This window comes from Aspergillus mulundensis (assembly GCF_003369625.1).
Source record: "Aspergillus mulundensis strain DSM 5745 chromosome Unknown scaffold_5, whole genome shotgun sequence".
In the NCBI taxonomy this organism is placed as follows: Eukaryota; Fungi; Ascomycota; class Eurotiomycetes; order Eurotiales; family Aspergillaceae; genus Aspergillus; species Aspergillus mulundensis.
This window is the reverse complement of record NW_020797893.1, coordinates 2342081-2357742: the sequence shown is the minus strand read 5'-3', so window position 1 is coordinate 2357742 and position 15662 is coordinate 2342081. Positions and strand designations below refer to the sequence as shown.

The window sequence follows — 15662 nt, the reverse complement described above, 5'->3', positions numbered from 1 at the left end:
AATAAGCCTGAGAATTGCATCGCCCGTCTTAGCTTGTACCTCCGTACAGAAAGTTCACAACGTGATTACTCAGCAGTCCTATCTTATGCACTCTCAGCATGGACTAATTTATGCACTCTCAACTCTGGACTGAGCTCATCCACTGTTAATATAATACGTTGCCCGAGACTTCGGTTTGAAGATGGAAAGGCTACGCACTTTAGCGCATGAATCTCTCCGACAGTCAACGATCGCACCCATCGCAGACTCTGTCCTGGACGGTTTTACCGGACCTACCGTCACTGAGTTATGGCAAGCGATATCCACCAAGTTAGATAACAACGAAGTGTGTGCTCATGGGCGTCCCATAGTTCTAGACTGATTTGTTAACAGGCTCTTCAAAATCTGCTCGTTGCAGAGGCATGCTTGAGAAAGCAGGCTTGTGTAGCGCCGTCAGAATTGGACAAACGCGCTATCAACAGCCTCTACAACTGGGCGAGTGAACTTGCTCTGCCGTTGCCAGTATTCGCGGAGTCGTCAGAAGACTCGTCCTCGAAAGGTGAGACTGTTATTCAGAACAGAGTGTCAGCTGGCTAACCCAATAGTAGCGCAAGAAGACAGCCGGCAGCAGTCTACGCTTGCTGTATCAGTAATCTTGTCGCTCAACGCTCTGCTTCCGCTTGAGCAATCAGATGATGCATCGAATGTCGTGATTGCGTTAGGAAGCTTCACCTCTGAGCCAGATGCATGGAATACACATGATGCTTTTACAGCTTCTACTGCCTTGTTGAGAGATTTCGTTGAGAAAGCTGAGCCGTTGTCATTCTGGATGACAGTTGAATCCATCCTCAAGAACCGAGTCAGGCCTCTCTTCGCCAAATCCAAAAACCCTGCTATTACAGAGTCTGGTCGAAAGAATTTCCACCCCGTGCCCTTGCCGCGATTCGACCTGAGTATTTTGGATCCTGAGACGAAACCGTGGAAGAACCATGATGGCTACATTACAACCGTCTTTTCCTGGATTGTCAAGCAGTATAAGGTCCGTACTGATTTTCGTCACGCTTATCAAATACTGACTGATAACAGCCCGGCGATAGCGAGACTCTTGAAGCACACTTCCCCCTTCTAGTACCACCTATCCTCGCACTGATCGACGATGACAGCAACTCTTACAAACGTCTCGGTTGCGTCCTGCTCTCCCAATTTCTAATCCCCATCCGCGCATGCAGATCCGATATCCTCCGTCGAACAAACCTCTCCTCCGTCTTCGAAGACGCCGTCAGACCACTCTTCCACTCTCTCCCAACCATCACCCAAGAAGACGATTCCATCCAGCTCCTCGGAGAAGCATACCCCGCGTTCCGTTCCCTTCTGCAAATTAGCTACAGATTAACCCCAGCCGTCGCCAAAAGCCAGAGACAAAATACGCCAGCCGCATCCGCTAAGCGCCAGAAAGACGAAGAAACATTCATAGCAGCCATGACCAGGACGCTACGCGACCATCTCATCCCATCCTTCCACCACATCAGCTCAACGAATACGACGGCGCCGGGCTCTCACTTTGCGTCCTTCCCTCACTCCCGTCTCTCAACTCTCCTCCTTAATCAGATTGCCGTTACCTGCGCGGAGCTTAAGATCCACACAACCAAGTATCTCCAGGATATCATCCCCCTCATCTATAGCACGCTATCGAACCCCTTTGGTACCGCACACCCTCCCCTCCTTCTCTCTTCGCTTTCGGTCACGCGGGCTGTGTTGCTCAACGCGTACCCGCGGGTATGGAGATGGCGGGGTGAGCTCCTCGGTGCGATATGCTCGTGCTGGCTTCATATCCTTGAAGATGAAGAGGAGTCGAAGGGCCCATATGAGAAGAAAGCAGCCGATCTGGAGAAGTTGAAGAAGGAACTTCAGGGCTCGGTGTATCTGCTGAGATATGTACTTGAGCACCCTCTTCTTGATGATAATGATCAAGGGCAACTGGAGGCAAAGGAAAACATTAGCAAGGAAATGCAGATTTTGGTTGATGCTGATGAGAGCTTGAAGGCGTGCCTTTTTGCAGACGTTGACCCTGGTGACCCGAGTTATTTTGGGTATGATTCATGAGAATATATAGGAATAGCCTAGCAACTCAAGCTATATGATCAATGTTCAGGCCCTTAAATTCTTAGAGGGTTTAGAACCCATGCCAACTAGGGCTGCTTCCCAATAACCTTAGGCCTATTGTATCACGCCTAAATTCTGACGCAAGTTGTAAGACGAATAAGACCAATATGGGCCTGTCCAGGGAACTCAATAACCCGGCACTACAAAGGAACAACCACCTGATCAACATCCGGTCCCCATCCACCACCCTCCACGCCAAAAATCCGGATGGTATTGACCCCCTGCACCAAGTCAACATGAACAGCGGTGCTCCCAACACTACCACCTAGATGCGAAGTCGACACGAACGCCACCGTCTGTGCCTCGCCATCATTGACAGACACAGCGGCATAGCGCGGGCTCGTGTCGCCATTGAGATACTTGATATTAAGCGTCACACGGGCCGTGTCCGCAGAGTCAACCTCGAGCTCAACAACGCCCTCATTCTCGCCATCTCCGGAACCCCCAATATACCCGGCTGCTACTGCGCCACTGCACCGGGAGCAATTGATAGTCCGAGCACCGCCGGAGAGTTCTCCATCCTCACCTTCATACGCCGTTCCGTCAGATCCTGCGGTCCAGGTTCCCGCGGCCAGATCCACGCTCCATGAATCGTACCATTCAAGACTTGCGGTGGCGGTCGTGCCGTCGATCTCTAGAGGGAGCCAGATGTATGTGCTTGCGCCGAGGTTCGTTGATACCCATCGATCGCCCATGTATATTGCCTTGTCTGTGCCTAGAGGTAGAACGTAGTTCACCTGGCTGGTGAAGGTGTTTGAACCGACGGGAGCGAATTCGATCCAGTCTGTCCAGGGACCGGAGAGGGAGGTTGCAGTTGAATAGATCTAAGAAGGCATAGCAAGGTTAGCTCCTGCAGTGCGAGCGTATGATATTGGGTAAGGCACATTGTCATTAGGCGACCACCCGGTAAGATGGGACCCAAAGATGAAGTATGTCTCACCGCGCTTGATCAGCGCTGGGGATTCAGCAAAGTACTCCCAACCAAATGTTACGTTCGCGACATCAAGGTAATCATCCGTAAGTTGGATGATTCGAGTTCCGTATTCGCGCTGTGTCCGTCAGTGGCTTGCTCCATGCAGGAATAGAAGGCTGCTCACATCCTCAGTAAGCAGATAGGCAGAACCATCATCATCCTTGAAAAGCCCGATATCGCGACTCTGGAACCCCAACGGCCGGAAACTTTCCTGGTAGACATACTCACCACAGACACTGTCGCCGGTGGCAACACCAACCCTGGCATCTCTATAATCTGTTGAATCAATGTGCATCCACATGACATATTGTCCGGTGTTATCATTCTTGATAATCTTTGGTCTCTCAACAATGCGATTCGGGCCAAGGTCCGCGCCTTCCTCGTCGGTGACCGTGAGAAGCTGGTTCACGAATGTCCATTCGATCAAATTTGTAGACGAGTAGCAGTTTACGGCCTGAAAGAGGGCGCCGTTGGTTTTCTCTTCGCCGATCAGGTAGTAAGTGCCGTCTTCTTCGCTGTAGATAGTTAGGAATGTAATGGGGACAGGGTAGTTGAGGGGAGGACAACACACATAAGTCCAGCGCCGTGGGCTTGGACGTGCTGTCCAGTGTTTGTCTAGAAGACTATATGTTAATGCCACCTCCACGAAGCCCAAGATTGAATACAACAACTTACAGCAGTCCATGTTGCCCCAGGGATGATATCGAGTGCTGCCCTGGCGCATCCGGCGATCAATCCAAAGCAGGAAATCCTGATATATGGATGCATAATGCTTTCCCTTGTCCGCTAAACCCCAACACGTAGGTTGCACATCCAGCGGAAACCGTTGGTCAAGCTTGTCTCCTGACTGTCTTTTATACCTACCTACTTCCGTATACATCACGGAGTGCTTCTGCGGGGATATCGGGCCCGGTTGCTGGCCCAGTTCTTCATGGCCCTAGCTTCATGCAGGACACGACAATGTCCTGCTCTAGTCGACGGATAAACCCAGGCACGACTGTAGAACAAGGGTTGCATGATTTAACCGACTTGCGAATGATGCGATTCGCTGATGCAGTGCGCGTCAAGGGGTGCGTAATAGTTCGAGCTCTACACCCCTGTCAGTTCAGCTTCATTGGATGAGGACGGACGGAGACAGGGACACTGACGTAGAAGATTCATGCGGGGAAGCTGCCAAGGTTATTGTTATAGCGAGGTTGTCCGACAGTGCATGGAGTGTTTCGGTCGAGAGGAGTCCTGGGAGCAGGCATTGCAACATCGGATGATTTGAAAGGTTCGTAGGCCAAGACTGTAAGGACGCGTGATATTTTGTTGCTGGTTTGTTAAATGGTCAGAAGTCGGGTTGGGCCGCGGTTCTTGCTAAATACAAGTGGATTTGGAGAGAGTACAATAGATACATCATCCAGAGACTCGGGTATAACAAAACAATCAACTACTAGAGCCACGCTGTTCCAATTCCTGTCTCCACTCATCCTCATCCACAGCCCGATTCTTGCTCTCACACCGCCGCCACAACTTTGTAAGAAGACTCTGAACGCCCTGCGCAGCTTTAGCCGGAGTTTTCTTATCTGCAAGTAATATACAGCGCGAGAGATTCTCCGCTAAATAGCGCCCGAATGGAATCGGGGGGCTCTCGCGACTCATCATGGGAACCCAAGTATTTATACACTCTCGAGCTTGAGCCGAAGTGCCCGACTCGGCATGTAGTCGAAAAAGCAAGACGTAGTCGTCATACGTCCGAGGACTTTCCTTTAGAGGTAGCTTGCGCCACCATTTCATAAAGTTCTCGTAGTCGCCATTGTTGAAGAGGGAGACCATGAGGGTTCGAGCATGGGTTGGGTTGAAGGGAATATCGAGGGTCTCGATCATACGGACGACACGGGTACCCCTCTCTGCTGGGATCAGGCCGTCGTCGCTTCCTTCTGCTCCTAGAGGGGCGGGGGGCAGAGAAGACAGGTGGTATAGGCGGGCGAAAAACTGCAGATTCATGAAGTCGTGTCCTCTGAGAACAAGTTGATCTAGAACGGTGATGGCCATTTCCTTGTCTGTATCGGTGAACCATTCTTCTCCGTCTGGGTCCTCTCCTTGCCGGGGAGTGAGCAGGATATTAATGACCATGAGGCCTACGTGATTAGGCATAGAGGCGGCGACGCAGCATTCCATAAACCCGCGATATATGCTTTCTCTGCTGAAGCCGGGATGTTGTCCTCGGGAGTGTGCGTAGCATGCGAGTTGCAGTTCGGCCAAGGCTTTAATATTCGCTGACGCGCGTGACAGACTATTGTTGAAGAGATGCACGAAGTGGGTTTCCTTTTTCGAGTCCTGTGGGTAATCGCCTAGTGCAGTCCTTATTTGCTCATTTGACAAAGACTTGACAAATTCGAGCAGCACGTTAGTTGAACGAGGCACTGTTCGAATAGCACGAGTCCGAGACATTGATCGCGTAAAAACAGTGTTATGCCACGGGCGCAAGAACGGTTGCTGGCTCCCGCTGTGAAATTGTCGTCTCTGTTCAAGCGGACGACTGATTGGCGACCTGGGAACATGCGGCGATTCATAGTCAGATGGTGACGGATTTATTGAACTGGGATAACGAACCTCTTGGGGTGCGTCGTCCTTGGCGACATGGGCATGTTTCTCTCTCTCTCGTTGGGCGCGTGCCAGTCTCCCTTCCCAAAGCGTCTCCAGATCCATCTCCGCTCTTTTCTCCGCTGTGAACAGCTGAACAACCACTCTCGTACCTCCCACGAGAGGACCAAATCCCTCGAAATCACCCTCCACTTGCTCTGGCACAGCATGTTTCTCCACAACTCCCGCATTAACACAGACCCAACCAGTAGTAATCCCATCGTCCTTATCGTCAAACATCGCTCCAGTCCGACTAGCGATCCTAGCTCGCTTCATCTTTCGCCGAAGCTTGATCTTCAGCTCGTTCCTTCCCAACAACCCATCCGCGTAAGGTGACAATTTATACTCGCTTCGCAGCCAGCGACAGAGACGGTCCGCAGAAACATTGAGATGTTTGACGCTGCGCGCAGTTCCTACGATCATAATGACGTTTGCTCCAAGAGCCGCGGGCGTCTCCAACGCCCGCAGGTCGATCAACTTGAGTTCGTCAAGACCAAGGTCTTTGAAGACGTATTCTAGGAGTTCTGGTAGGATCTTGGGTGAATTTTCCGGGAGCTCTGGGAGCTTCTCTCGGGGGTTAATCTCGGACGCTGCGGGAACGGGGCTCTCTTCCTGGAGATACCAGGGAATGTGCTGTGAAGGTTCGGAGCTCTGTTGAGACTTCTGCGTCTCAGGCTCTTCAGCTGGGGCGGCATTGGGCGTAGACGAGGATGATGGCGGGTGGTGTTCTGTTGAGAGGTGAGAGGCAGAGGTCAAACTCCGTACTCGACCATACGTGAGGAATGCATGACGAGGTGCAGTAGATGTTCCCGATGCTAACAAACGAGACGCTTCCTGATAGCGCCGAGGCACCCTCAGTAATGACCGGTGCATGATGGAGTTTTCAGGGGGATGCGATGGAAATTGGAGTTAGCTATAATGCTGGGTTTTATGGAGGCAAAGACGATGGGGTTAATCCAGTGCAAACTGTGCAAAATCTGACTAAGCAGATCTATACATATCCGTTAACTAGGGCATCGGCATCAAGAGGTGAATGCTTACAGCAAAAGCCCTGGACATTGTTTATTTCTTCCGAATTTTTGATATTTCAAAAATGCTTATGCTGCCCTACCCTTCAGGCTTTCAGTGGTGGGAGTAAAGCAGGATCTAATCATCAGGTATCCGCTAACAGATCTATACAAGCAACGAAGAAAACAAGCCATTAGAAAATCTTTCCCAGAATCCTCCTAGTATCTTCCTCCACGTTGCTCTGGTCAGCAGACGCCTTGTCCCGCCCCTGCTTGACCTCGTTTTGCCTGAACAGTCTCCGCGCATTGACTGTTGCCTCTGGCCCTGCATCCCCACCACCACCAGCTGCCATCTTCCGTCGCCGCTTCTCCTCGTTCTTCTTCTGGATACCGTCCAGCATCTTCCCCTTCTCGTAGCCCTGCAAGAACACCTTCTCCTCCTTCCTTGCTCTCGTGTCTTCAATTCGCCGCTTCGCCTCCCGTTCCGACCTCTCCCTCTCCTGCTGCTCCATGAGATCGGCCCACTTGAAGCCCTTGAGATATTTCATATTCCACACATCTAGAATCACCTTGTTAGCCTGCAGAGCTAAGCCACGCAATGTCGTGTCAAACCTACCATCATGATACCAACCGCCCTTCCGCCCCCCCACAATCGTCGCATTCAGCGTCTCAGCACAGATCTTCGCCGTCTTCTTCGACGCAAACTCAACCCACCCATCCGTATACGTCTTCCGCTTATTCGACCGTCTTCTCGGCGCAGAAGGCGCCTTTACCGCAGGCGTAAGGAAAACTTTCGTAATGGGCTCGAACCCACGGGTCTCAAGGAGGGACTTGAGCGCAAACGGTTTCAGGTACGGCGGGAGTGAGGAGAAGTATACAACGCCCGTCTTGTTCTTCTTAGTCGGCTTCGTTTTCAGCTTATCGAGAGACTGTAGTGTCTTCTTGCTCTTTGCCTTTTCCACTTCGGCACTCACGTCCAGGTATTGGCCCTCTTGGTCGTCATTATCGTCTGATTCGTTTCCGCTCTCCTCGCGCTGTTCTCGCTTCTTGCTGGACAAGCGTACACCTCCGGTTTCTTCGTCGCTTGATTCCTCGCCTCCCGATACGTCGGAGCCCTCGTCTTCAGAGCCGCTTTCTAGTTCGCCCTTCCGCGACTGCGTCTTTCTTCTTTTCACTGTCCGGCCTTTGCTCTCTTCGGCTGCTTCAGAGTCGTATCCGGCGTCGTTGTCTTCGTCGTCACTAGAGACGATGTCGAGGAATTCGTTGCGCTTGCGGGTTGTCATGGTGCTTCGTGGAGCAGCTGCGGAATTGCCTTGGTTGTGTTAAGTATAGTCAGTAGCACGTTTGGCTTTTATTTTATATTCGTATCTTCGAGAAGGTTGCGAGAAACTCGTTGCGGAGATCATCGCCAACTTTTTTGTCCGCGGGTGGCCCGTGCGTTCATGCCTCGTAAATCAGGTGTTATTCTCCGTCATTATCAGAACTCACTAGTACGTAGATGGAGTGCTATTGGATTGCTATGGGGGACGAACGTATATACTATAACGCGATGGGGCATATTTTACTCCTTTATTATCATCTCTTATTTCAGATGTCGGAGGCGTCAGGTTTACAGAGCCCCATCCTAAGCCTCGAACGCGTAAACAAGTCTCAAATCTCTCGTCTTTAAATTCAATCGAAGGACTCATCTACAACACCGCGCCACAAAGTCAACTATATACGTAACCCAGATGTGCACAATAACGGGTATGATGATAAGACACCAACATAAGCAGAGACACCCAGCCCGAAGGACGCCTAAAGCAGGAAATGGAATGAAATGAAAACGATCTTGAGAAAATGCGAGGTCTAAATGCCCAATGACCACTTGAGCCGTTCATAAACAAAGAAACCAGTGGCTGTCATGGGTATCATCTTGAGATACCCAATCGTTAATCCAACCCAGAAGCCGCGGAATCCTCTCTCCATCCAGATAACGCGGGCAGTTTCGGCGATGCCCAGGCGGCGGCCGTCACCGACAACTCCGCCAACCTGCATTCGCCGGCGCACCACTTCGACAGGGTATGAGGATGTTTGGGAGATGAGACCGGCGAGCGCTCCAGAGAACAACTCCGCAGCAGCAGTTAGTTGCGGTCTCGAGCTCTTCTTATGACTCGATGAAGACTCGGATCGAGGAATGGTGGTGTAGGGGGCGAATAACGGCAACCGAAGCCAGTCGCCCACGGTGTCGTGAGTAAGGAAGGACACTCCCGCATAGGGAATCATTCCGAGGAGCGTCGGCGTAAATCCACGGTAGAAGTTTGCAAGCCCTGAGCTAGGCACTATTTTCCGGGTTGTAGAAGAGACGGTGTTTGCAGCAGCCGCAGCGGTTGCGGTAACGGGCGAAGTTGCCTTACCCGTCGAGATCTCCTTCGGAGGTTTCACTTGTTCGCCATAAATTTGCCGGAAAATGTCGACGAGGGATGAACGAGACGACTTCTTGGTTTCGAACGCCAACCGTACCCTAATCAACTCTAGCGGGTATGTGAAAAAGACCGAGGTTATTCCGGCCAAACTCCCTGAGATCAGTCGACGAAATGGGGTCTCCTTGTCTCGAGAGGGTATGACTATCGCGCGAAATTGTTCATAGGCGAGGAACTTGATTGACGCATAAGGAAAGATTCGAAGCAGGGTCGCCGAATGGCCTCGGTACAAGCCTCGCGCACCCTCATTCCGCTTGATATCCCGGATAGCGAAAACAAGGCCAGCCCAACTACCCGTGTATTTGGCGAACTGAGGATTTGACGCTTGGAAAAGGATCTTCACTCGATCGAGAGGCGCAACGACTGTCTTGGCCTAAAGTCCACCTTGTCAGCTATCTGTCCTCCGCCTAACGAAATATTAAAGACCTACCGCACAACCAGCTAGTCCTCCCGCGAGCCCGCTCCTTAAAATATAATCGGCGCTCCTCTTATTCTTCTCTTGCCCAGTACTCCGACTGCTCTGGCTCGGACGATGTGACGTGTTATCAGCTGTGGTCGCATGAGGGCCGGCCACCACTGCCCCGCTGCCTGCACTATGTGATGTCGGCCGTTGTACGTGTGAAGCCGATTCCATCTGGAGAGAAGCGGACTGATTCCGAGACTGAGATTCGGCGGCTATGGTTTTGGAAGTTGTAGAACTTGCAGGCAGTGAGGCAGGGTCCGCTTGCGCATGGCCGGTAGCTGCAGCAGACATGAGCGCACTCCGCAGTCAATCTCGGTTGATCTGGAGGTGGTGCAGGTGAGAATCTGGGGCCGACGGACTACCGGATAAACGCGGCCATAGATCTGCAAGGGCTGAGGGCGGGGGTTGCGCGGAGTTCTGCCCTAACAGGATGTCAAAACGTTATAAGTCTGGTACTGAGCACGAAGGTCAAACAAGGCTGTGTTGTCTATCAAGCAAGGTAATAGAAAATGAATGTAATAATAATCCTGTGGAGAGCAATCGAAATGGCGGCTCGTCATGGTGGCGAGCCGCGAGCGGCAATAAGATCGCTGACGTCCCGATACCTACCCGCCTCTGCGTGCTGCACCACCGAAACCGTTACATTACGCAGGTGGTATTCCGAATCTCTAATTGGTCAAGTCAAGTGATATGCATAATATGCATAAAGGACTTCACATGATTGTTCTCCGTAATTTGTGCTCTATTCAATGATCAGGCTAAAAGCTTCAACTCCTGCCGCCAAATCCCCAACCAGCCATAGCCCCCCTGTCTAATGCAATATACACTGTATAGCTGTTTGGTAGTCATCATCATGTAGCTCATTCAGTTCGGAGTAAGCAGAACCTGTGCTGTTGCTGGGTGCCTCCCGAACAAACCCTGGTAAAAGCACCAAACGCCGTTGGCCCAGAATAAGGACCATGATATGCAAACAAATTGAAGGGAAATCCGGAATTTAAAAGTTGTATCGTCCGCCTTGTCTGGTGAGCGGTTTTCCTTGTCGGTTTGTGGCCTTGAGGTCCTTGGGGTCTTCGCCTGACTTTCGCGCTCGCTTGGATGGTCGCGACGCCTCGACATGGAGATGTCCATTGTCCGCTAACGCTGTCGAGTTTCGCCAGTTCAAACAGCGATGTTTAGCGTCGGCCACGTACGTCTTATTTCGGGTGGTCACTCGTTTGGTTGTCACATCCTCGGGCTCCTCCTCTGTGCGTGACAGGTACTCGTGGCGTGCTCGTATACACTTGACAAGATTGTCGCGATGGAGAAGGAGTTCCTTGCGCAGTTTCGTCTCGCGCTCGCCTCGGGAGTCAAGCCAGTCCAAAAGCTTCTCGATTGCCTCAGGCTCGTCGTAGTAACCCCAATCGTGCGCCGTCGAAAGCCGCGTGGGTCCCTCTTCGTGCTTTTTGCGCTCGACTGGTGACATGTGAAACTGCTTCTGGTATTGCTTTTTCAATTCATCCGAGACATCAATGAAACCGAGTCGCTCCATGTCATCCGGCCCTTGAACCCACAGACGGCCATTGGCATATTTCGCCGCTGCGGTCGAGCTATTGGGCATGCCCTCATACGGCATTGCGTTGCGTTCAAACCACCAATACCTATTGCAGAAACGATCCTTTCCGAGACATCTCGTCCGCGGGCAGTCAGCCTCCCGAAGGTCATTGTCAATGACGGCAATCTTGTCCTCGCACTTCTTGACTGCAGCTTTTTGCTCCTCCATCTTCTTCAATACCCGTTGATACTGTTTAGAGCCCTTGGGTTGTTTAGCAAGCTGCTCCTTCCTCTCCCGCTCTTCATCCAATTTGCGTTTCCGCTCCATAACACGATCGGCGCCACCACGGAGAGCCCGTTGTGGTGTACCCTCCACCTCCGAATCGACTAGCGAATCGTCCATGCCGCCCATCTTCGTATCTTCTGAGGGTTCCAACTCTGGCAAGGGAGTGGGCGATTTCTCTGGTTCGGGTTCAAGAGCTTTGCGTTCTTGGTGCAACTTACGAAGCTCCTCGTGTCTATATGAATAGCGTTAGTTACTGAAAGCATGGCAGTTAGACTTGTCTTCACTTACGCTGCTTTGCGAGCTTTTTGGTACTCGATCTTCTCCTTTCGGAACTCCGTCATTTGGTTACTGCATTCTTCCATGTAGTTTCGGATAGCCTTTGTCTCCAGACTAAGCATGCAGATAATCTGTAAAGCTCGGATTCGTAAGTTGAGGTCGAGGACGGCGTATTGCGCGCGAGCGGTGCCTTGCGTCGGTTCTTGGTCGAGAGGTGCAAGATATTCGAGAATTTCGTTGCAGGCCTTCTCCATTCGCGGGCGAACAGACAGTTGGTGAAGGAGCCCAATCATAATCATCTCCCAGCCACCATTCCGGAAATCGCGTTGTCGTAGGCGCTCAACCCAGCCATATTCGGAAAGCATTTCGCTTGCGCGGTGCGTCTTAATTTCGCTGGTATCGTGATCGCCATTTACCAGAGCCTTCAAGCCCTCCGCCTCTGCTTTTGCTAAACTGCCCCGCGTCGTCATTCTTGTCACAGCGGGCTCCAGCGTATCTTCCGCCTCCTCTTCTTTATCTTCTTCGTCGTCTTCCACCTCCTCCGCCTCATCAGAGTCCTCTTGCTGCTCGACAGGACGCTCTGGAAGCGAAATTTGGATGGCACCGTTGTTATCCTTTTCCGCGTTGACCAGTTTCTTCAAGACAGCACAATGAATCTCCACGAATAGCTCACAATCCATCTCGTCGGAGGAGAACCGCATAGCTTGCAAAAAGTCATCGAACGTAAAGGAATCCAATTGGAAAACCTCGCAATATACGTTGAGAGTATTCCAGGTTTCGAGAAGGAGGCCGACCGATTCCATCTCGATGTGATCCTGCAGAAGGTCCTCATCATCGGGGTGATCGAGTTCGTTTATTCTTAGGAACTTCAGTGGCGGCCGCTGTTTCTTCTTCTCCCGACTGGGCGGTATGTCGAGGTCTTCAATAGGATACTTGATAGGTGGCGGCGACGGCGGTCTCGGAGGTTCGGCTTTGATCACAACGCTCGGGACCGGCTGCGGTTTCTTCTCGGGCTCCTGGGACTTCGAAGCCCTCGAGGGCCCATTCGTAGATTTGTTACCGACAAGAAAGCTTGGGTTCCCGTTCAAAGAACGTCTATATTCCAAGTATTGTGCCTCTTCAGAGCGCGCGAGATCCTGTGGAGACGGTTTCGCCTTTTGGCCCTTAACAGCTGGCTTCAGCTCCGGTAGTTCCTTGGAAGCGAAAAAGCCAAAGAATCCGTCTTGACCAGCCTTCTTTTGCGCCTTCTTCTCAGCGACCCTAGCTCCATACTCCAGGTGTTTCGGCACTTCCGAGGGTATCCTATACTCGTCGGCAATCGACTTCTTAACAATCCAAGGAGCGCCGTTCCACGATTCCCGAGTCACGTTATTTTTTATGAACGCGCGAAGCATTTGCTTGGTAAACGTCTTCCTATCGCGGGTGATGTGATGGCTATCCAGTAGGGCTTCCTCATCCAGACGATCGGAGACTTTGACCAGGTACGTCGCATGGGCCGGCGTTTTGACGGTTCCGTCGTCATACAGCTGCTCCGGAAACTTGGCTTTGTCTCTGATTATCCCGTGTAGGCGTGTATTGTCGTCCAATAGAATGAGAACCGGCTCCCCAGGGTAGAATTCAGACTTAAATTCCTACATTCAGTCAGCAACAATGGTTTACCCAACAAAGTATTACCAAGCCACCCACTTCATATATCTCGTCCACTAAGACCACAAAGTTAGCAAACAATGCCGTGTAGAAATGAAGCCCGATGTACGCACCGAGGTTATCGACCCGCGATACCGTGGAGAATTGCGTCCTCCGTAAAATAGGCCCCTTCAACGCTTCGGGAAAGGTGTTGTTCACCTCACGCGATTCCTCCATCTATATAATTATCGATTAGGCTTGTAAATTGGCACTCATCCATACTTGATCCGCATACCTCGCTTCGAAACGCCTCGAAGAAATTTAATCCCGAATGACCCGTGATCTCGCAAATAAATTTCCGTTGTTTGTAGAAATCCATGCGCTGAAGGTACGATTCATAGTTGGTAAAGACCTCGTTCGTCTCTGAGATAACCCAGACCTGTGCGCAAGGCGTGTCAGTATTTCTTGCTTCTTCACGGACCTCCGCGGAGTGTACATGCCTCGGAGCTGTCGTCTTCGATAGTGGGCCGCGGAAGATACTGTACGGGTTTTCGTTTGAATAGCACCTGAACATGGTAAGCACTGGTCATGCACGGTAGCGTCGTTGGTTCCGGAACTCCCAACCCACCATTATGGTCTATCGGTCTCGGGCAGATGAACGCGTCGACGTAGCATAAATATCCGAGAGGGGTAGACAAGGATCGCATAAAAGTCTACTGAGCAACATGAAATTAGTGTCAAGCGCGATTTATAGCAGTACCAGCACAGTCGTCGTTGCGGTTGCGGAGTGCATATTTACCTGGAGAAACGCGTCACAATCGCGCCGCAAGCCCTAATGCGGAGTTGACACGGGCACGGATGCACAGCAGTAGTAGCGATGAACAAGCAGTCGCAAGGAGAGCCCGGACGTAAAAAACCAGGCGCGGAGGTAGCAAGAGCAAGAAGTCAAGCTAAAGACTCGACAATTGCGAGGTAGCGGAGCGGGAGAATGCGGAGTAGGTAGAGTGCGTAGTTTATAGATGCGCAACTTGTTTGGGGAAGGATGGGATGGAAGGAGAGTAAGGGAGAAAGAAAAGAAAGCGAAGAAGAGAAGAAGCTTTACAGAAGAGGAGAGAGGAGGAAAGGAGAAGCGGTCCAAACCAAAGACGGCAGAAACTTGAAGGGGAGGAGACCCGGCGGCCAAGGGCGAAGGTGCTGAGGGCCCGCCCAATTGACGAACAGGCTTTTCCCCTTTGGGAACCCATCTCAGGTGCCTGCCCGGCCCTGGTCTGACCGTCCCCGTCCCTCGCCTCCACTGCCTCCCCTCAGCTCCATCTTCCCGCGTATTTGCACTCGTTCTGCTCCTTTTTTCTTGCTGATTCTTGCTATACTCGTCGGATCTGTCAATTCTGTTGCTGCGACTTGATTCTGCCGAAAATAAACATTCACGCATCGGGGGCTTTGGTGCAGTAGACAAAGAACAATAAGACCTACAGATACCTGCAAGTGCCCATTGAAACATCCTTTCAAGCTGGTTTCAACCACTATTTTTATTTCTTTTTGTCTTTAGTGTCACCCAAGTGTGCATAGACCGCTTTATCTTTGTCTCTTTCATCCCGGCAAATATACTCGATCTATGCAGGCTGCCGGCCTCGATATCTGGTATACCTCTAGAAAGTAAACCCGCCTTCGCCACCTCATCATACGCTCCAGTGCTAACTCTATTCCTACAGACACATTTCGCTCTAGCTCACGACTGTAACCACCTACTGTCGTCGTATTTTCGTTCATCTTTCCATCCATACACATTATCCGAGCATACTTTATCAACAAGCCGAAGCAACAATGACGCAAAGGCTCTCACTCAATACCTAATCTCAGCCCATGTCTTTGTACCCCGCAGCTTCATCACCACCGCAGATGGTCTATCTTTGTCAACTGATTCTCTGGATACGATGTTTCATGCTTACAGGGTTCGCCCTTTCATTCTCGCCAGTTGGATGAAAGAACTAACCTATCAAGCGCTTCGTCGCCAATCTGGCTATACGCTATGGCTTTTTAGCGTTCGTCGAGAGCTGCAAAGTTGGAAATCTTTTTCCAGCTGGGCATGAGTCTGTGTTCTCACCGGTCAAGCTTCTTCAATGCCCTAGGTCTGGAAGCCAGTGTCCCACAGCGTGAGCGCACGACAACGATTTTCATCTGATTCCCAGAAGGAACCCTTGGCCAACTCCCCTCGTGGCTGACTAGCTTATCTTCATAGAATGAACCCGTATTTTGCCACTAAGCTGGT

The 15662-nt window shown here is 51.3% G+C and overlaps 6 protein-coding genes across 6 annotated transcripts; 1 reads left to right on the top strand and 5 right to left on the bottom strand.

The window, feature by feature from the left end:
• Positions 1 to 181: 181 nt before the first annotated feature.
• Positions 182 to 2082, top strand: DSM5745_06044 (Tti2 family protein; the record flags this gene model as incomplete). The annotated part of the gene is made up of 4 exons (XM_026748060.1): positions 182 to 325; positions 373 to 538; positions 588 to 1018; positions 1066 to 2082. 4 exons carry the CDS (start codon positions 182 to 184, stop codon positions 2080 to 2082), a joined length of 1758 nt encoding a protein of 585 aa, XP_026603892.1.
• A 200-nt stretch (positions 2083 to 2282) lies between these two features.
• DSM5745_06043 (glycosyl hydrolase family 43 protein) lies at positions 2283 to 3883 on the bottom strand (the record flags this gene model as incomplete). The annotated part of the gene is made up of 5 exons (XM_026748059.1): positions 2283 to 2966; positions 3027 to 3191; positions 3240 to 3630; positions 3687 to 3730; positions 3791 to 3883. 5 exons carry the CDS (start codon positions 3881 to 3883, stop codon positions 2283 to 2285), a joined length of 1377 nt encoding a protein of 458 aa, XP_026603891.1.
• Positions 3884 to 4543: 660 nt separating this feature from the next.
• Positions 4544 to 6616, bottom strand: DSM5745_06042 (RsfS/YbeB/iojap family protein; the record flags this gene model as incomplete). Its single annotated transcript, XM_026748058.1, has 1 exon — positions 4544 to 6616. One exon carries the CDS (start codon positions 6614 to 6616, stop codon positions 4544 to 4546), a length of 2073 nt encoding a protein of 690 aa, XP_026603890.1.
• Positions 6617 to 6944: 328 nt separating this feature from the next.
• On the bottom strand, positions 6945 to 8033 carry DSM5745_06041 (RNA-binding ATPase activator ESF2; the record flags this gene model as incomplete). The annotated part of the gene is made up of 1 exon (XM_026748057.1): positions 6945 to 8033. The coding sequence occupies one exon, from the start codon at positions 8031 to 8033 to the stop codon at positions 6945 to 6947; it is 1089 nt and encodes a 362-aa protein (XP_026603889.1).
• Positions 8034 to 8598: 565 nt separating this feature from the next.
• On the bottom strand, positions 8599 to 9966 carry DSM5745_06040 (coenzyme A transporter; the record flags this gene model as incomplete). The annotated part of the gene is made up of 2 exons (XM_026748056.1): positions 8599 to 9585; positions 9643 to 9966. The coding sequence occupies 2 exons, from the start codon at positions 9964 to 9966 to the stop codon at positions 8599 to 8601; spliced, it is 1311 nt and encodes a 436-aa protein (XP_026603888.1).
• Positions 9967 to 10669: 703 nt separating this feature from the next.
• DSM5745_06039 (DDT domain protein) lies at positions 10670 to 13967 on the bottom strand (the record flags this gene model as incomplete). Its single annotated transcript, XM_026748055.1, has 5 exons — positions 10670 to 11723; positions 11780 to 13398; positions 13454 to 13470; positions 13528 to 13630; positions 13689 to 13967. 5 exons carry the CDS (start codon positions 13965 to 13967, stop codon positions 10670 to 10672), a joined length of 3072 nt encoding a protein of 1023 aa, XP_026603887.1.
• Positions 13968 to 15662: the final 1695 nt, after the last annotated feature.